Source organism: Salvelinus sp. IW2-2015, linkage group LG32, assembly GCF_002910315.2.
Source record: "Salvelinus sp. IW2-2015 linkage group LG32, ASM291031v2, whole genome shotgun sequence".
NCBI classification, from domain to species: Eukaryota; Metazoa; Chordata; class Actinopteri; order Salmoniformes; family Salmonidae; genus Salvelinus; species Salvelinus sp. IW2-2015.
The window spans coordinates 34,570,397-34,591,041 of NC_036871.1; the positions used below are offsets into that span (position 1 = coordinate 34,570,397).

Sequence of the window (20,645 nt, forward strand, 5' to 3'; positions counted from 1 at the left end):
TGTGAATAGGAATGGAAACCACTGTAGGCCGACTTCAGTGACTGACTACTGATATGAGATATGCGATCACCATTGTCCAGCTCCAGCAAAATTCCAGTCAGATTTTCACACTCATCTTCCACGAGCATATCATTGAAGGGCTCAAGAGTGGATCCTGGGATAAGAAAAACACCACCATTTTGTTTGTCTTTCTTAGGTTTTTATTGTATATTTTCTCTTGAATTTATCATGTAACTTTTTTTGTGATTCAATTTTCATAGAATTTTCACAAAACACAAGAATTAACACCAACAAACAGAACCAATCAACACAGTCCCCACCACACAAATGCAGCAGATAGCCTGGTGGTTAAGAGCATTGGGTCAGCAACCCAGTAAGATTACTTGTTCAAATCCCCAGGCCGCAAAGGTGGAAAAACATTTTGTGCTGCACTTGAGCATGGCAATTAACCCCCAACAACTGTTCCCCGGGCACCGATGACGTGGATTCAGAGGGTTTGGATTAAATGCGGAATATACATTTAGTTGAATACATTCAGTTGTGCAACTGGCTAGGTATCCCCCCTTTCCATATAAACATCTCCAGCCCATGATACATCACAAAGAGAAACATAAAATGTCATGTACTGAATGATTTGTCATGAGGACAGGTCAAGTCATCCACCCACACCACCAGCCTGTAGTCATCCCCTCAAAATAGCAATGAAAGAGGAACAGAAGGGATTTTTGGGAACAGATTCTCTTTWACACTTTACACAGATTAGCAACTAAAATAAACCAAATGAAAAGCAGGGTACATGAATGTTAAACATAAACAAAAGCAATTACACAAGCAGCTAAAAATGAGAATCAACATCATAGATCATGTTATCAGGTGAGCTCACCCCTGGACAAGTCTCTCCCAGGGTGGAGTGCGKGCCTTTTCACCCCCAGATTTCTCCAGTATGAATCTGGCCTGGACCCCAGGAGACATGGTCATACTAGACTCATACACATAGACATCATACCCAGGTATATCTGCCCAATCAGAGCAGCTTTCCTTAGAGAAATGAACAGCCCATTGCCAGGTCTTATGATCCAAGGTGCCTTCAGAAGAGTAGAACCCAACCCAGGAGTTATTAAACGTTTTCTTCCAGGCAATGAAGGATTTCTTTACGTACAGGCGAGCGCAGGCCTTTCCATCCTTTACGAAGAGCTGCAGACTGGCGTCATGTCCGAAAATATCAACAGGAATCTCTCTGTTGGCATTGTGAAACTCAGAACCTCTCCAGATCTCCTCTCCGATTGTGGACCCAAACCCCAAGTAATTCCACCAATTGTTTACCTCCTTATGGAGCCTGACCTGGAGACCAGGGTTAAGGGGTACTGAGGTGTTATAGCTCCCAGAGGCTTGGCCCCCGACTGATGATCTGTCTAGCTCGCTCTTACTGTCACGGTTATTGTTCCTATGAAGAACCACCATTACACCCTGGTCTAATAGCYTCTTGGGGATCCCACTCCAGATGATCCTGGCTTTTCCTCTATCTGTGGTTTTCACCTCAAGCTTGATCAATGTATTATCCTTATCCTCCATGACACTCTGGGGTTGTGATGTGAAACAAAACGCTTGCTCCTTAATTAAAAAGGTTTTGGGACGTGTAAAGTACAATACAATAGCCAGAAGAAGTGCCAGACCAGGTGTGTGTCCCCAGATGTTTTCCAGTTCTTGCAGACTGTTGTGGTTGATCTCTACATTATATATACATGGAATCTCATTTCGGCCAATGGTTGGTAGACKTTGGATTTGTSTWAGGAGGYTGAMAYTGACAMGGTRTGTATTGTCTGGATCATAGSCASTTCCTGTGTTTCCATTTAGTGGATAGTGCTGTGTGACATAGACCTCGTCTACTATGAACTGATTGGACTCTTCCTCCCTAACTCTGAGTATGACCCTGTCCCTGTTGCTCTCAGSWCCCCYTGAGTTGTAGAATCTTTGAGTTACATAATCAGGAAGTGCCATCATTGAGCCAATACAGTTCATATTCCCTAGTGAGTAGTATMTTCCGCTTTCAGGAAGCAGAATAGGTAATGAAGGTGGWCTGTTTCCATAKAAATGAAAKCCATAGTCTCCCCTGGTTGGGTTGAAATTGAGTCTCATGTTGCMGTTGTTGTCMWTKWRAATGTTGTTGGCTAGCCAGTGGAGCAGCATGAGGCCGTGYCGAGGAGAGGTGTGACCAAACTCTATTCCCTTGAGGTCCTTTATTGAAATAAGGGTTCCTTTTATAGAGGATACTGAGGCCAAAGACAGAAACACAATGAAACAACCCAGGATACCCCTTCCAACCATGGCCAGCCTGTAACAAAACAAATACTTTGTCAACATTTGCACATTTATTAAATAAATACATCTGTAACTTATTTCTAGTGCTCGGCAATACGTTAAAAGCTTTAGGACCCCAAAAAAAMCATCAGAAAATATCTGACAAACATTTTGAAGTTAACTGTCACTATATCGGACCTATGTCCCAATAACGTAATATGATGTAATAAGTCCTCACATTACACKGTATGTATAGTCTGTATYAGTAGCTTATTTCTTGTGGTTGGCAATAGGTTTAACGTTTTAGGACTCCCAAAAAATGCTAGGTCTGAAAATGTGAACTGTAACTATATCAGACCAAAATGTCCCAATATGTACGATGAGGTTTTCCAAAATAACAGTAGGAAACACTTAAACACGAGCAATACTGTAATATGATGTATAAGTCCTCACATCAAAATAAAACAAATTAGTTCCAATAAAAAAATCTCACTCACCTTCTTGTGCAGCCTACCACCAGAATCTAGTCTTGATTGTGTTTGTTTCTCTTTTCTGTCAACAGATCCCAGGTTTGAAACTAACTAAAAGGTGCTTCTTGTAGCCTACATACACAGACACATAACCAGTATACAGGGCAGATACAAGACCAGGGTAAAAAAAACTGAGTTTTACAAAGGCTGATCTATGACATCACTGGGTCACTCATGTTTCATCAGAAATGAAACTTATCGCTAGAGTGAGTACCTTTCGCTTTCAGAATGCAGAAAATATAATGGGCGGGGTCTGAGAGTTTCTATAGAAATGAAAGCCATGCTTCTCATAGCAGGGATGTGCATTCCGAGTTTTTTTGGTGAGACAGATCATTTTTCTTCTTTCAGCTAAAAGTGCCATTTATTTGGCTCCCAAACAGCACTTAGTTCACGATAAAAATGTGAAAAAAAAATGCAACCTTTCATGTAAAGCCTAAAAAGTTGCCTGCCATGATATGAGATCGTGACATGTGAGTTCAAATACAGTTTAATTGACCAAATTATTAGGTGACCTGCAAAAAACTATTTGCTGCAAAAATGCATGGACCAGAATGAGGCTCTCTCCTCACTTCCCATTGTTCCTGCAGTGAGGAATAACCATCTTCAACTAATGCTTTGATCTGCAGATGATCAAGAAGCAGTAGTAGCAATATGCAAATCAGGGAGCCAAATTACATATTTTTTACATAGGTGATTCGGTATCCACCTTCACCAAAAAGATCTATTCAAAAAGAGTCCTTTGTTTGCGAAATGACTCATCACTATCTTGTAGCCTACAGACACATAACCAGTACATGTTATACGTCACATGTGCAGAATACAACTGGTGTAGACTTTACAGTGAAATGCTTGCATACAAACCTTTCCCAAAGAGGCAGAGTTTAAATATAATAATACCAAATTAAATAGTAACTAACACAAGAGGAATACAATAAAATACACAAGAATGGAATTACATACAGGGAGTACCAGTACCAGATCAATGTGCAGCRGTTGTCACGTTCCTGACCTGTTTTCTGTTAGTTTTTGTATGTGTTAGTTGGTCAGGACGTGAGTTTGGGTGGGCAGTCTATGTTGGTTTATGGGTACCTGATATGGTTCTCAATTAGAGGCAGGTGGTTTTCATCTCCTCTGATTGAGAATCATATTAAGGTAGGTGTTTTCACATTGTTGGTTGTGGGTGTTTGTCTCCTGTGTCAGTGTATGTTACGCCACACGGGACTGTTTCGGTTTGTTTGTTCGGTTTTTGTGTAGTCTGTTTTTCCTGTTCGTGCATTCTTCGTGTTTCATGTAAGTTCTTACGTTCAGGTCAGTCTACGTCGTTTCTTGTTTTGTTTCTATTCAAGTGTTCGTCGTGTTTTCGGTTTTGTTTAAATAAATATCATGTCTTATCACGACGCTGCGTTTTGGTTCAATCCCTGCTCCTCCTCTTCAGACACAGAGGAGGAGGAACACCGTTACAGYGGTACAAGTTATTTGAGTTAGATATGTACAGTTCAGCAGACATTGTGGCTCCAAATTAACATGGAAACTATCAATCTTTTAATTTTGTATATAATATGTCTCCAAATAAAAAAAGAGTCTAAGTAGTTGTTATTAAAAAAACTCACCAGTGTTGGGGAGTAGTTGTAAGGGCTTTCGTCGGTAGAAAGAGAGGAGGACCAAAGCGCAGCATGTATCCATATTTATTAGAATACTTCTTCAATACAAACAAAACAATAAACACCAACGAAGCTACAGTCCTGAACTAGAGAACATAAAAAACATGAACGCACGAACAGGAACAATCACTCACAAACAAACAGTGAAAACAGGCTACCTTAATATGGTTCCCAATCAGAGATAACGTAAAACACCTGCCTCTGATTGAGAACCATATCAGGCCAATTGACAACCTAAACATAGAAACACATAACATAGAATGCCCACCCAGCTCACGTCCTGACCAACTAAAAAAAGACTAAACAAAGGAAATAAGGTCAGGAACGTGACAGTAGTGAACTACATTACACCTTAGCCAAATACATTTAAACTCCGTTTTTCACAATTCCTGACATTTAATCCTAGTAAAAATTCCCTGTTTTAGGTCAGTTAGGATTACCACTTTATTTTATGAATGTGAAATATCAGAATAATTGTAGAGAGAATGATTTACTTCAGCTTTTATTTCTTTCATCACATTTCCAGTCGGTCAGAAGTTTACATACACTTTATTAATATTTGGTAGCATGACTTTAAATTGTTTAACTTGGGTCAAACATTTCGGGTAGCCGTCCACAAGCTTTCCACAATAAGTTGTGTGAATTTTGGCCCATTTCTCCACAAGAAGGTAATGATCTTGTGTGTATTTACCACTATTGGGAACGAGATATGTGGGAGTTCTGAATTTCATGATGCCAACAGAGAGATTCCTGCTGATATTATCTCTTCGTAAAGGATGGAAAGGCCTGCGCTCGTCTGTATGTAAAGAAATCCTTCACTGCCTGGAAGAAAACGTTTAACAACTTCTGGGTTGGGTTTTACTCTTCAGACAGCAAAGACACCCAGGAATAGAGACTTGTCCAGGGGTGAGCTCACCTGATAACATGATATATGACATTGATTTCTTAATTTTTAACTGTCTGTGGAATTGCCTTAACGTTTGTAACATGTCATCATTTATCCAGAGCGACTTACTGTTCGTGCATTTGTAACATAATTATTATTGGTGATTCCACTTATCACTCTATTGTAAGCCAATGGGTTTTTTGGTTTTGGTTCTGGTTTTGTCTTGCATTCACTCATTCAACATCGAATCTTACTGACTGGTTTGCGTGGCTCGCTTTTACGAGGGGCATGTTTGAGTTAGAATTGTCCCAGTCTAATAAATTCAGAGAAGCTACTGTACTAGGTTGCCTTATAAGGTAAACTCAGCTTATTGATACACACATACATTGATGTAGGGGATCATACCACTAGGGAGTGATCACATGTATAAAATCAGCTGCGCCCTTAGGTGGGGTGCAGAACTTACTCTGAAACATGCGTGCTATGTTCCTGTTGTCAACTTCTGTCTGCAATTGCAATAAATAAAGGTTTGATTGATTTACTTAAATAAGATATTATCTGACTGCTAATTTCACCAATAAGCAAATGCTTGACAAGGAACAAGGAACGAACCCCGACATCCTCATGGCCAAAATCTCAAAGTATCCCTTTAAGATATGCTCCAGGAAACTGAGCGTGAGGGTGAAAAGATGACTGGGATTATGATGGAGCTGGACAATGGTTATTTTCGGACAAATCTCATATCAGTAGTCAGTCACTGAAGTCGACCTACAGCTGTTTCCAAACCTTTCGCACTATGGTTTGAAAAATGAATCAGCCATGACCCACCAGCCAGTCCACCATTTGGTCAGCCCAGAGGGGTGAGGACCTACACCATTAAGAACCACAGTATAATGTAGCAACTGATTTAGACTGGGGAATCCTAATGTCTTCACTCTCAGACCAATCAKTGACATTAAGGGATTAGGTCAATTAAGTACCAGTCAGAGGGAGAAGAGAAAATCAAATCAAATGATATATGTCACAYGTGCAGAATACAACTGGTGTAGACTTTACAGTGAAATGCTTGCATACAAACCTTTCCCAATGAGGCAGAGTTTAAATATAATAATACCAAATTAAATAGTAACTAACACAAGAGGAATACAATAAAATACACAAGAATGGAACTACATACAGGGAGTACAGGGAGTGATTTGAGTTAGATATGTACATATCAGCAGACATTGTGGCTCCCAGGAACCCATGTTGCATACCTCTGGTCCAGCCACATCTGAGTGATGTACTGCCATCTACTGGTCTTAACAAAGTACTATATTTATCTCACATCCAAAATGGAGGGTCAGGGCTTAATTAAAGTTTAATTTAAGGGAGTTTTTGCCCAGTGTCATACAAAAATGTATGTTTCTCTACTGCAACTATTAATCAACAGATAAAGGTTTTTGGGTTCCTTCTTTCAAGTTCAGGTCTGTTACACTACGTATAAACACATGACATTCATTCGCCATTTATATCAATGAATAAAAAGTACAAGCAAGGTGCAGAAATTTCACAAACATTGACAGAGGCAATTACATAATCAGATATCAACAAAATATAAACTTGGCGTAATCAGTATGAAATGGGATACCAATGTGTACTAAACCATTAATAACACTGGAAGGCAGAAGAAGGACATCTGAGAACACAGCTAATACAATGTACAAAATAATGCTAATACAAAAAATATAATGATTTATGCTTTCTACATGACGGGGAGATTTCAAATCTCTCTGWYATTTCCTACAGTGACTACAGCTCATCTCTAATCCCTCTMTGAYATKGTCTGGTCGCGCTGAGCTCAACTCACTCCCAGRACAGAGTACGGGCTGCTTCACTGGATCTTCTCAGCAGCATGAATCTGGCCTGGACCCCAGGAGCCATGACCATACTAGAGTTATACACATAGATGTCATATTTAGGTACATCCTCCAAATCTGATCGTTTTTCCATAGAAAAAGACACTGCCCATTGCCAGGTATTATAGTTGAGAATGGATTTGTTATGGGAAGAGTAGAACCCAACCCAGGAGTTATTAAACATTTTCTTCCAGGCAGTGAAGGATTTCTTTACGTACAGACGAGCGCAGGCCTTTCCGTCCTTTACAAATAGCTGCAGATTGGCGTCATGTCCGATAATATCAACAGGAATCTCTCGGTTGGCATTGTGAAACTCAGAACCTCTCCAGATCTCTTCGATAGTGGACCCAAACCCCAAGTAAGTCCACCTATTGTTTACCTCCTTATGGAGCCTGACCTGGAGACCAGGGTTAAGGGGTACTGAGGTGTTATAACTCCCAGAGGCCTTGCCCCTGACCGAGGCCCTGTCTAGTTTGCTTTCACTTCCATTGCTCTTATAAAGCACCACCATTACACCCTGGTCTAATAGCCTCTTGGGGATCCCACTCCAGATGATCCTGGCTTTTCCTCTATCTGTGGTTTTCACCTCAAGCTTAATCAATGTATTATCTTCATCCTTCACGGTACTTTGTGATGTTCCGACATGATTGCGCCCTAAATGCAAAGGACAATACAATTGCCAGAAGAACTGCTAGACCAGGTGTATGTCCCCAGATGTTTTCCAGTTCTTGCAGACTGTTGTGGTTGATCTCTACATTATATATACGTGGAATGTCATTCGGCCAATGGTTGCGAGACGTTGGATTTGTGTTAGGAGGTTGAAACTGACAAGGTATGTATTGTCTGGATCATAGCCAATTCCTGTGTTTCCATTTAGTGGATAGTGCTGTGTGACTAGACCTCGTCTACTATGAACTGATTGGACTCTTCCTCCCTAACTCTGAGTATGACCCTGTCCCTGTTGCTCTCAGGTCCCCTTGAGTTGTAGAATCTTTGAGTTACATAATCAGGAGTGCCATCATTGAGCCAATACAGTTCATATTCCCTAGTGAGTAGTATCTTCCGCTTTCAGGAAGCAGAATAGGTAATGAAGGTGGTCTGTTTCCATAGAAATGAAATCCATAGTCTCCCCTGGTTGGGTTGAAATTGAGTCTCATGTTGCAGTTGTTGTCATTGAAAATGTTGTTGGCTAGCCAGTGGAGCAGCATGAGGCCGTGTCGAGGAGAGGTGTGACCAAACTCTATTCCCTTGAGGTCCTTTATTGAAATAAGGGTTCCTTTTATAGAGGATACTGAGGCCAAAGACAGAAACACAATGAAACAACCCAGGATGCCCCTTCCAACCATGGTCGACCTAAGACAAAACAAAGTTTGTGTCAACGTTTGGAATGATATCCGTAACTTATTTCTAGTGGTAGGTAATACATTAAAGTTCCAATGCAGACATTTTATATCAATATCAAATCATTTCTGGTAACAATGAATTTCTTACTATAGTAGATTTCCATTAAATTGGACAAAAGTAGCTTTTTAGCAAATAACAATTTCTCAAGCAAGAATTTTGCTAGGACTGTCTGAGAGTGGCAGGCGCATAACTTGCGGGGGTAACGGGGGTATACTTACTTCATCAGCGTGCACTAAGTATGTTATTGCTCTCGCTATCTTCCTCTCTTTGTGGTGTTTGCTGAGGAGAGGTAGCTACAGGCCTCGAAATTAAGGGCGCGCGTCGGATTGTGTCTTTGGCTGCTGGATAATGAAAGAAAGTTGAACATGAGAAATCCAATTGAACATGAGAGAAATGCTGGTTTCAATGGCATAAGGAGTCCTTATAAAATAATTCCTCAACATTTCTATGGTCGGATTTTGGTTAGGCTACTTTGAAACAAAGTAAGCTATGCCTCATAAAATGACATAAACATCCATGTTTTAAATAATTATGTTCATGGTAAAAAAGTTTCAAACGGCCTCCGCTCGGATTGCAAGGTGGGTGATGTGTGCACCAGGCACTGGCCTTTCTTTCTGTTATGAACATTTGATTTAACAAACATGCCTCAAGGATGTCAAAGAATCAAGCTTTAAACGTTCATGTTAATTATCCTACATTATATCACCTAGACTACACTTTGAGATGTAGGCTAATTATTTATGTACAGGTAGCTGCCAAAATAAAGGAAACACCACAATAACGTTTCTTAATAGGGCACTGGGCCACCACGAACAGCCAGAATAGCTTCAATGCACCTTGGCACCATTCTTCCACGAGAAATTCCATAATTTTGTGTTTTGTTGATTGTGATGGAAMACKCCGTCTCAGGCGCCGCTCCAGAATTTCCCATAAGTATTCAATTGGATTGAGATCTGGTGACACACACTTTAAACCCCCTTTGCTCCTTTGAGACCCCTCTTTCAAAGTCACTGACATCTCTCTTCTTCTAGCCATGTAACCACAATGGTGATGACCCAAAACATGATGGGATGTTACTTGCGTAATTAACTCAAGAACCACACCTGTGTGGAGGCACCTACTTTCAATATACTTTRTGTCCTTCATTYACTCAAGTGTTTCCTTTATTTTATCAAACCGCAGCATCATATGATGCAAAATGGATCATAGGAGATGATTTCTGTATTTTGAAAGTTACACATCTTGAAAACTTGAGTGCTGACAAGAAAAATATTTTGGGACTGTACAATTCATAATAGACTGGTAYTATGTGGTCAGCTAGCTAGCCATACCTATTGCCAGACAGTTAATACATCATWTTGCTAATAAAAGCAGAATCTAATTCATGTTAAAAAGCTAACCCAATCATTGTTAAGACCAGCCATTATAAGGCAGTGTGGTAGTAAAGCATGTTGCACATTTACATCACACAGAGATTGGAACTATYGGTTCAACTCATCTTTGCTGCCTGTAGTCAAAACAAAAGAAATGTTGTTGCCTTCATTCTGATTTCATTTGGTTGTCATGGAGGTTGAAGACGTGGCTGCGCTCAACAAAGACACAAAGCARATTGAACCATGTTGCCATCTGTCATATCAACCAGGAGAAGCTGGCTCTCATAGACGGGAAAACAATATGCCTGAAATCTATTTCTGGCAGTGACAGGCATGAACAGGTATTTGGTGCATTTAAGTTGCAGATTGCTTATCTGTCAATATGTACATTTATGATTAATGTGTTTTGTTACCKGTTTTAACAAACCTTTTTCATTTTTGTACCTATGTATTGTATATTGTTTTTTTGTGGTGTGGATTTTATAAAACCCCCAAACAGGAAAAACATAATTTGACTGCACTGGCCCTTTAAAAGTTTTCAGGACCAAAAAAACAGTTAAAGATCTGAAAATGTTAGTTTTATAAATATCTGAAATATAAATCAACAAATTTTCATTTTGGAGTGAAATGTCACTTTAATCTGACCTACCAGGTAAAAGATTATTGTCACCCTTGATAAAGATGAGCAAAAAGACTGCAGAAAATAAATATGAATACTAAGCTATATTGTATGCAAAATCAGAAAGTATAATAATGTATACTAATACAATTGCTGAGAGAATGAGATTTTCTAAAACAAGTAAAACAAAACAATCTAAAAAAAGACAGGAGTATGGTCCCAAGTCTTTTAAACTGTAAGGTTTTTTCTAAAATAACATTTGGAAACTTGTAAACATGATTAATACTGTATTGTAATGTGATGTAATAATGTGATGTGATGTAATAAGTCCTCACATCAAAAAAGGATTAATAATAATAATCATCTCACCTTCTTGTACAGCCAAATACCAGAATCTAGTCTTGACTGTTTGTTTCTCTCTTCTCTATCAACAGAACCCAAGATTGAAAATAACTAAAAGGTGCTTCTTGTAGCCTACWTACACATAACCAGTATACAGGGCAGATACAAGACCAGGGTCAGAAAAACAGAGTTTTACAAAGGYTGATCTATGACGTCACTGGGTCACTCATGTTTCTATAGAAATGGAACTTATCCCTAGAGTGAGTACCTTTCACTTTCAGAACGCAGAAAATATAATGGGCGGGATCTGAGAGTTTCTATAGAAATGAAAGCCATGCTTCTGGTAGCAGGGATGTGCATCCCGAATCTTTTCGGTGATCCAGATCATTTGGCTGCATTCAGCTAAAATAGCCATTAAATTATTTATTACTCTTCGTTCAGTCGCGCTTAATTTTTTTAAACCTACGACTATGAAACAATTGCAAATCTCTCATGTAAAGCCTAACAAGTTGCCTGCCATGATATCATATCCTGACACGTGTGTTCACATACATTTTAACGGACCAAATTATTAGATGGCACTGCAAAGATGTGTGGACCAGAATGAGGCTCTCTCCTCACTACCCATTGTTCCTGCAGTGAAGAATGACCATCTTCAGAGAATGTTTTTATCTGCAGATAGCTGTCTGGAGCTCAACAAGTAGTAGTAACAGTATCAAAATCAATGAGCCAAATGAACGGCTCTTTCACAAGTGATTCGGTTCCGACCTTCCCCGAAAATATCCGTTCAAAAAGAGCCATTTGTTCGCGAAACGACCCATCACTATCTTGTAGCCTACAGATACATAACCAGTACAATTGGATTTGCTCAACTCCTGCGCAATTTCTCTGTCCTTTTGAAAAGGGTACAAGTTAAAACAGGATAGGCTGCGAGGAAAGGGAACGTGGATGAAAMTGCGCTYGTATGAGGGCCCGTTGTACACTAGTGGACGGGTCCGTTGACACSGYGTTGGCAGCGGTGGAAAAGWACAGAATTTCCCAAATTTATGCAAATCACAAGCGGCAAACGCTGGCCAATGACCAATCATGTCGAGTGATTGCTRTTATGAATATTACGCTCTGAGACCCAACGCTGGAGAGTTTCTCCAGAAAAGATGGCTGACAAAAATACTAGGATTGAACCAAATGTAAGTATTTATAACATCATAACGAATCATCAAACAAATGTACAGTTGAGTATGTTAGTTAATGTAGAGAAACGATTATGCATATTTTTTTGTCATAAAGTTAATTTACGAAAATTGATATTTAGCAAGCTAGCTGACTAGCTAAAATTAGCCTGCTAGCTCGCTACCTTTATGTGCGTATTGACATGAGTATGAAATTGTAATTTGTGTTGTTTCATGTTTTAGGGACTCTTGAGAAAACCATCAAACCAGGCTGTCGTCTTGTGAAACAGTGGATGTAAAGAATCTAGCTAGCTAAAGCAGTTACTGCAAAATTGAATGGACAATTGTGTAAGTTTGCCTTGCTGATATTTTCCATGCAGTTGAAGTTATGTAGTTAGTTAACTCCTTTCTTGCTTTTTGTGTAGTGGAGGATATCATTGTATGGCTATGGATGTGTAGCTAGCTATGTAGCCTATCTGTGTATGGAACCTAAAATGTTTGGTATAAATATTAGTTCAGAACAGTGTTAATTGCTTCCACCAGTTAATCATTAATCCCCAATAAATATGCACATGATTGTTACATGTCAATATTAGCTAGCTAGCTAGCTATGAACCTCAGATATCATAGCTGGTTGTATTGACTTCAAGACACTCTGAAAAGCATCAATGAAGCCTATTGATTGAGTAAAATGTAATAACTTTGTGCCAAGGATGCAAGTTGTACTGTAAATACATGTAGTTATTACCAAGCATGAGTTTCTGACATAGTAGCCTGTACATTGAATATATTCACTGATCATGTACTCTACCTTGGCAAATAAAGGTACGGTTCAGGTAGGAATGTCTGTGAGACTGTTTTTCAGTCATATCCAATACCAGGAGTATCAAACTCCAGTCTTTGAATGATGCTGTGTCTGCTTGTATGTATTACAATTCTACACTTCAACAGTGTTTACTAATCCTGGTCCTGGGACCTCAATGTTTACACATTGTAACTCTGCAGTAGACTAGAACACATGATTTAACTAGTTAAAGGCTGATTTGTAATTCATATAAAGGGCTTTGCTCTGCAAAAGATGACAGACAGCTTTACTGATGTCAACTAAATTGAAGCATTCATTCTATTGATCTATTTTACATTATTCTGTTGAGCAAGGGTTTATTTAGTCTTCTAACATATGACAAAAGAGAAGCTACATGTATCAAATTGACTAACCAAATAGCCTATCAAAATGTTGGAAATTATAAGCAGAAACATATCTAAAATCAGGCAACAACAAATCCTGTACCCCCTGTCARAAATCRTTGTGGCAGACTGTAGCCTATAGCGCCTGTTCTATATTTGCAGGTTAGGGTTGTGTGCAGGCCTCAGCTTTTCACATATAGTCGGACGGTTGCGGATAGGATATTAGCAATTGTGGGCAGGTGCAGGGGAACAAACAGCTGACCCTGGCACCACTACTGCCTGGTGCTCTGCTCCAGAATCAGGCTGTTTTCGGGGAGGTCCAGGGTGCCATCCCTGAGGACCAAAGGCAGATTCCCAGAGTATCTCCGTCGCTCTTCCTCCCAATGCTGCCGACATCTACTAACCGGAAGAGGTAATTGGCATCCACAACCGCCAAGAGGACAATGGAGAATGTCCCCTTGTAGTTGTAGAACAGGGAGCTGGAGTTTAGGGGGGCTTGCAGGACCACATGCTTGCCATCCACTGATCCCAGACAAAGGAAAGTTCCACCGTTCTTCAAAGCCAGTAGCTATGGCCCTCCAGTCCTTGGTTGGTACAGGCATGAATTCCCTCATGAGACACTTGATGATGCACCCAACCTGCACGGTAACTGTARGCAATGGTTTTGAAGTAATCTCCAGTGGCAAGGTATCTGTAGGAATAAGGAAGATGATGTCAGACTTTTACGTCACCAGGTCATTGTGGATTACTTAAGTATATTATCTCTCATAACACATAACAATGTGCATGTGCAGCATGTGACCACAGAATCATATGATGGATTGTAAAATAGGGCGGCAGGGTTACACGTGTTGTCATAGCTAAGCTAGGTATATATGGGTTGGATATTGAATCGCTACAAGGCTGCCGGCTAGACCAGTTTGGATGTCGTCTTTATTGTCTTGTCACCTCACCACCATGAACCACACAGGTACTCTTTAGGGTTCTTTAATGAACACCTGAAGGGTGTGTTTTTTTTAAATGCACACACAAATACAGTTAAACATGCTGCAACTTTTCTTATTGCTTCTGTGGATGATCACGCACTATCGGTTCTCGGTCTTCACYGAAATTCACTGGCTGGAAGTGGGAGTTACAACTAGCAGGCTAAAGAGAATGTCTCTGATTGGATAGAAAGTTAGGGGTTATTAACTGATGCGCTGTCGGACATTCTAACGAAAAAGACAAACTAGGGGTGCATAGAGAAATACTAAATACGAAGGTCTGGCCTTTTCTATCAGGACAAGCATCCACAAATAAATATACAGTGCATTCGGAGTATTCAGACCTTGTACTTTTCCACATTCTGTTACGTTAGCCTTATTCTACATTAATTTTTTTAATTTCTCTACACACAATACCTCAAATGACAAAAGAGAAACAGTTGTTGAATTTTCAAATGTTTAAAAATACATTTCATAGTATTCAGACCATTTACGCATACTTTGTTGAAGCAGCATTTGGGAGCAATACAGCCTTGATCCTTCTTGGGTATGAACGCTACAAGCTTGGCAATACCTGTAATTTGGGGACCTCTTCCATTTTTCTCTGCAGATCCTCTCAAATCTCTGTCAGGTTGGATTGGAATGTCGCTGTACAGCTATCTAAGAGATTTGATCGGGTTCAATTCCAGACTCTGGCTGGGCCACTCAAGGACATTGAGACTTGTCCTGAAGCCATTCCTGCATTGTCTTGGCTGTGTCTAGGGTTTGTTGTCCTGTTGGAGAGTGAACTGGAGCAGGTTTTCATCGAGGATCCCTCTGTACTTTGCTTCGATCATCTTTTCCTAGATCCTGACTAGTCTCCAAGTCGTGAAAAACATCCCAACATCGTGATGCTGCCACCATGCTTCACCTTAGGTTGGGTGCCAGGTTTCCACCTGACGTGATGCTTGGCATTCATGCCAAATAGTTAAATATTGTTTTAATCAGTCCAGAGAATCTTGTTTGTCATGCTCTAAGAGTCCTTGAGGTGCCTATTGGCAAACTCCAAGCAGGCTGTCATGTGCCTTTTACTGAGGAGTGGCTTCCGTCTGGCCACCACCATAAAGACCTGATTGATGGAGGGCTGCAGAGATGGTTGTTCTTCTGGAATGTTCTTCAATCTCCATAGAGGAACTCTGGAGCTCTGCCATAGAGACCATTTGGTTCTTGGTCACCTCCCTGACCAAGGTCCTTCTCCCCCGATCGCTCAGTTTGGCTGGGCGGCCAGCTCTAGGAAGAGTCTTGGTGGTTCCAAACTTCTACCATTTAAGAAATGGTACCCTTCCCCAGATCTGTGCCTCGACACAGTCCTGTCTCGGAGCTCTACAGACAATTCCTTCGACCTCATGGCTTTGTTTCTGCTTTGTTCAGGGACACATTCTATTTCTGTTAGTCACATGTCTGTGGAACTTGTTCAGTTTGTCTCAGTTGTTGAATCTTGTTATGTTCAAACAAATATTTACACATGTTAAGTTGACAGTGGAGAGGACGTTTCTTTTATTGCTGATATATTGTTTTTAAACGTGTGCACACTTTCCTTCAACAAAAAAAAGCTGATTCAAAGTGGGTGTGGCTGATTTGAAGGACTCAGGTGGATACACATGACCACCCTCGATTTAAAGTGGCTATTGATGGGAGGAGGACATTTTACATTCGACTATTAATGAATTTTCATCTCCTCAACCACTTATCGGTCACGGAGGACAGAGGAGAGAGAATGTAGAGGATGGACTTTTGCCCAAATGGGAAAAGGCCAATGTGCAGATACAATTTAAGGGTCAGCAAAACTGAGTTAATCAAAAGATTGCTAAAGTGAACAGCAAACTTGGTTTAAAAAAAAAACAGATGAAGCAACACCTCACAGTACAACTCCTCTCCCCTATTGATCTAGATATTGTGTGATATGTACTGATATGTAGGCAATGTGTGAAGTTTGAAATGTAGTTCTGTCCTTCAGCTGTCCTTGTCTATGAATGTTATTTCATGTTTTGTGTGGATCCCAGGAAGAGTAGCTGCTGCTATCGAACAGCTTATGAGGATCCAAGTAAAATATAAAATAAAAAAAATCACATACTCCTAGAGATAAGTTTCATTTCTGATGAAACATGAGTGACATCATAGAAAGGATAGTTAAGATGGCACCGAAGAGGATGGATGAAGTTTTACATAACCGTGACCAATTGTGTTATTATTATTTATTTTTTGCGTTGTTTATAACTTTTTTTCTTATTTTGTACATAATGTTGCTGCTACCGTCTCTTATGACCGAAAATAGCTTCTGGACATCAGAACTGGGATGACTCACCACAAACTGGAAGAAGCTTTTCCTTTAAAGAGTCAAACGTCTGCTAAATGACTTAAATGTAATGTAAATGTAATATACTGCTCTCCTGGGAAACAGGCCAGATCCCCATCATTTGCGTGAAGAAAAGAGGAAGAGCGCATTGAAAATAAAATTGATGACCTACAATTAGGATTGTCCTACCAATGGGACATTAAGAACTGTAATATCTTATGTTTCACTGAGTCGTGGCTGAACGACGTGTGGTGGCATTTTCCTGTATTACCAAATGAGAGAGTTACAAACTACACACCAGTCAGAGTTATACTTAAACTTATCTTTAAGGAGTTTTAAGCTTCAGCCTTTTGACTTTCAACAATTCACTATCTAAATTAATTTGAGAGTCGCTACAGAACATTGTGCATATTTTATAGCCAAGATACACCCTCTCAACTTACATGACGAACCACAGATCTTAGGAACTCTTCACACAGGGACTTTTACTTGAGAAAGGAGTATCCCTTAGCCAGATAGCATTCGCTATAAATTATTGTTCAGTTTGGTCTCTAAGATGAGGTTCTAATCTTGTTCCTTGTACTTCATAGTTCAAAAAACACCAACTCATCCAATGGCAATATATCAATTATCAACTCTAGATACTCCCATCTCAAGTAAACCCCTCTTGACCCCACTCCTGGACAAGCTCACTGAGGGGAGTGAGCCTTTAGGTCATACACTATCCCAGGATAAGTGAAACATCAGAGAGGACATACAATGTTTCCAGACACTGCCATACACCTCCCCCAATGGGATAAGGAGGAGCGACTGGCACACAGACATTGTGGGACAAAGTATTGGTTCCCATTAATCACGCCATCCTTTCACATGGTTTAAGAATAGGTAAAGACACATTCACATATGAAGACAATGTTCCATTCTGTCCTCTTCCTTTATGATATTCTGCATAGCACCAGGGACATGTTTTATTTCACCTTTATTTAACCAGGTAGGCGAGTTGAGAACAAGTTCTCATTTACAATTGCGACCTGGCCAAGCTAAAGCAAAGCAGTTTGACACATACAACAAACAGAGTTAAACATAACAGTCAATAATACAGTAGAAAAATAATTCTAATATACAATGTGAGCAAGTGAGGTGAGATAAGGGAGGTGAAGGCAAAAAGGCCATGGTGGCAAAGTAAATACAATATAGCAAGTAAACACTGGAATGGTTTGATTTGCTGTGGAAGAATGTGCAAGTAGAGATAGAAATAATGGGGTGCAAAGGAGCAAAATAAATAAATACAGTAGGGAAAAGAGGTAGTTGTTTGCCTAAATTATAGATGGGCTATGTACAGGTGGAGTAATCTGTGAGCTGCTCTGACAGCTGGTGCTTAAAGCTAGTGAGGGAGATAAGTGTTTCCAGTTTCAGAGATTTTTGTAGTTCGTTCCAGTCATTGAGCAGAGAACTGGAAGGAGAGGCGGCCAAAGGAAGAATTGGTTTTGGGGGTGACCAGAGAAGATATACCTGCTGGAGCGCGTGCTACAGGTGGGTGCTGCTATGGTGACTAGCGAGCTGAGATAAGGGGGGACTTTACCTAGCAGGGTCTTGTAGATGACCTGGAGCAGTGGGTTTTGCGACGAGTATGAAGCGAGGGCCAGCCAACGAGAGCGTACAGGTCCGCAGTGGTGGGTAGTATATGGGGCTTTGGTAACAAAACGGATGGCACTGTGATAGACTTGCATCCAATTTATTGAGTAGGGTATTGGAGGCTATTTTGTAAATTACATCATCGAAGTCGAGGATTGGTAGGATGTCAGTTTTACAAGGGTATGTTTATCAGCGTGAGTGAAGGATGCTTTGTTGCGGAATAGGAAGCCAATTCTAGATTTAACTTTGGATTGGAGATGTTTGATGTGAGTCTGAGGAGAGTTTACAGTCTAACCAGACACCTAGGTATTTGTAGTTGTCCACATATTCGAAGTCAGAGCCGTCCAGAGTAGTGATGTTGGACAGGCAGGCAGGTGCAGGCAGCGATCGGTTGAGAGCATGCATTTAGTTTACTCGTATTTAAGAGCAATTGGAGGCCACGGAAGGAGAGTTGTATTGCATGAAGCTCTCCTGGAGGGTTGTTAACACCAGTGTCCAAAGAAGGGCCAGAAGTATACAGAATGGTGTCGTCTGCGTAGAGGTGGATCAGAGACTCACCAGCAGAAAGAGCGACATCATTGATGTATACAGAGAAGAGAGTCGGTCCAAGAATTTAACCCTGTGGCACTCCCATAGAGACTGCCAGAGGCCGGACAACAGACCCTCCGATTTGACACACTGAACTCTATCAGAGAAGTAGTTGGTGAACCAGCGATGCAATCATTTGAGAAATCAAGGGCTGTCGAGTCTGCCGATGAGGATGTGGTGATTGACAGAGTCGAAAGCCTTGGCCAGGTCAATGAATACGGCTGCACAGTATTGTTTCTTATCGATGGCGGTTAAGATGTCGTTTAGGACCTTGAGCGTGGCTGAGGTGCACCATGACCAGCTCTGAAACCAGATTGCATAGCGGAGAAGGTATGGTGGGATTCGAAATGATTGGTCATCTGTTTGTTGACTTGGCTTCGAAGACCTTAGAAAGGCAGGGTAGGATAGATATAGGTCTGTAGCAGTTTGGGTCAAGAGTGTCCCCCCCTTTGAAGAGGGGGGTGACCGCAGCTGTTCCAATCTTTGGGAATCTCAGACGACACGAAAGAGAGGTTGAACAGGCTAGTAAAGGGGTGGCAACATTTTTCAGCAGATAAATTTAGAAAGAAAGGGTCCAGATTATCTAGCCCGGCTGATTTGTATGGGTCCAGATTTGCAGCTCTTTCAGAACATCAGCTGACTGGATTTGGGAGAAAAGAGAAATGGGGAAGGCTTGGGCGAGTAGCTGTGGGGGGTGCAGTGCATTTGACCGGGGTAGGGGTAGCCAGGTGGAAAGCATGGCCAGCCGTAGAAAAATGCTTTTTGAAATTCTCAATTATAGTGGATTTATCAGTGGTGACAGTGTTTCCTATCTTCCAGTGCAGTGGGCAGCTGGGAGGAGATGTTCCTTATTCTCCATGGACTTTACAGTGTCCCAGAACTTTTTTGGAGTTTGTGTTGCAGGAAGCAAATTTCTGCTTGAAAAAGCTAGCCTTGGCTTTTCTAACTGCCCTGTGTATGGTTTCTAGCTTCCCTGAAAAGTTGCATATCATGGGGGCTGTTCGATGCTAATGCAGAACGCCATAGGATGTTTTTGTGTGTGTTAAGGGCAGTCAGGTCTGGAGAGAACAAGGGCTATATCTGTTCCTGGTTCTACATTTGCTTGAATGGGGCATGCTTATTTAAGATGGTGAGGAAAGCATTTAAAAAAAATAACCAGGCATCCCTCTAACTGACGGGATGAGCATCAATATCCTTCCAGGATACCCGGGCCAGGTCGATTATAAGGACCCTGCTTGCAGAAGTGTTTTAGGGAGCGTTGACAGTGATGAGGGTGCTCGTTTGACCGCGGACCCATAGCGGATGCAGGCAATGAGGCAGTGATCGCTGAGATCCTGATTGAAAACAGCAGAGGTGTATTTGGAGGGCAAGTTGGTCAGGATAATATCTATGAGGGTGCCCATGTAAACGGATTTAAGGTTGTACCTTGTGGTTTCCTTGATATTTTGTGTGAAATTGAGGGCATCTAGCTTAGATTGTAGAAACGGCCGGGGTGTTAAGCATTTCCCAGTTTAGGTCACCTAACAGAACGAACTCTGAAGATAGATGGGGGGCAACAATTTCACTTATGGTGTCCCAGGGCACAGCTGGGAGCTGAGGTGAGTCTATAACAGGTGGCAACAGTGGAGAGACTTATTTCTGGAGAGACTCATTTCTCTAAAATTAGAAGCTCGAATGTTTGGGCATAGACCTGGAAGTATGACAGACTTTGCAGGCTATCTCTGCAGTAATATGGC

At 40.9% G+C, this 20,645-nt stretch overlaps 2 protein-coding genes, 1 long non-coding RNA gene and 1 pseudogene across 4 annotated transcripts in view; 2 read left to right on the plus strand and 2 right to left on the minus strand.

The window, feature by feature from the left end:
• Window positions 1-184: 184 nt before the first annotated feature.
• LOC112067891 (uncharacterized) lies at window positions 185-4,893 on the minus strand. 2 transcript variants are annotated; one of them, XM_024134740.2, is made up of 3 exons: window positions 4,439-4,893; window positions 2,796-2,900; window positions 185-2,332 (listed from the first exon to the last, which is right to left on the minus strand). In XM_024134740.2, exon 3 carries the CDS (start codon window positions 2,323-2,325, stop codon window positions 880-882), a length of 1,446 nt encoding a protein of 481 aa, XP_023990508.1. In that variant the 5' UTR covers window positions 2,326-2,332; window positions 2,796-2,900; window positions 4,439-4,893; the 3' UTR covers window positions 185-879. The 2 variants fall into 2 exon arrangements, with proteins under 2 accessions (XP_023990508.1, XP_070292719.1); XM_070436618.1 differs by lacking the exon at window positions 4,439-4,893 and having other exon boundaries at window positions 2,796-3,053.
• Window positions 4,894-4,975: 82 nt separating this feature from the next.
• Window positions 4,976-11,272, minus strand: LOC111956963 (uncharacterized; annotated as a pseudogene).
• A 44-nt stretch (window positions 11,273-11,316) lies between these two features.
• Window positions 11,317-13,019, plus strand: LOC112067892 (uncharacterized). The gene is made up of 2 exons (XR_002893454.2): window positions 11,317-12,198; window positions 12,424-13,019. It is a non-coding gene; the product is annotated as an uncharacterized lncRNA (long non-coding RNA).
• Window positions 13,020-20,454: 7,435 nt separating this feature from the next.
• The window catches only part of ptprda (protein tyrosine phosphatase receptor type Da), a 6,024-nt gene continuing 5,833 nt past the window's right edge, over window positions 20,455-20,645 (plus strand). The window contains exon 1 of the mRNA XM_023977703.2: window positions 20,455-20,507. Within this exon, the coding sequence (XP_023833471.2) occupies window positions 20,455-20,507 (53 nt within the window). The remainder of the gene's footprint in view (window positions 20,508-20,645) is intronic.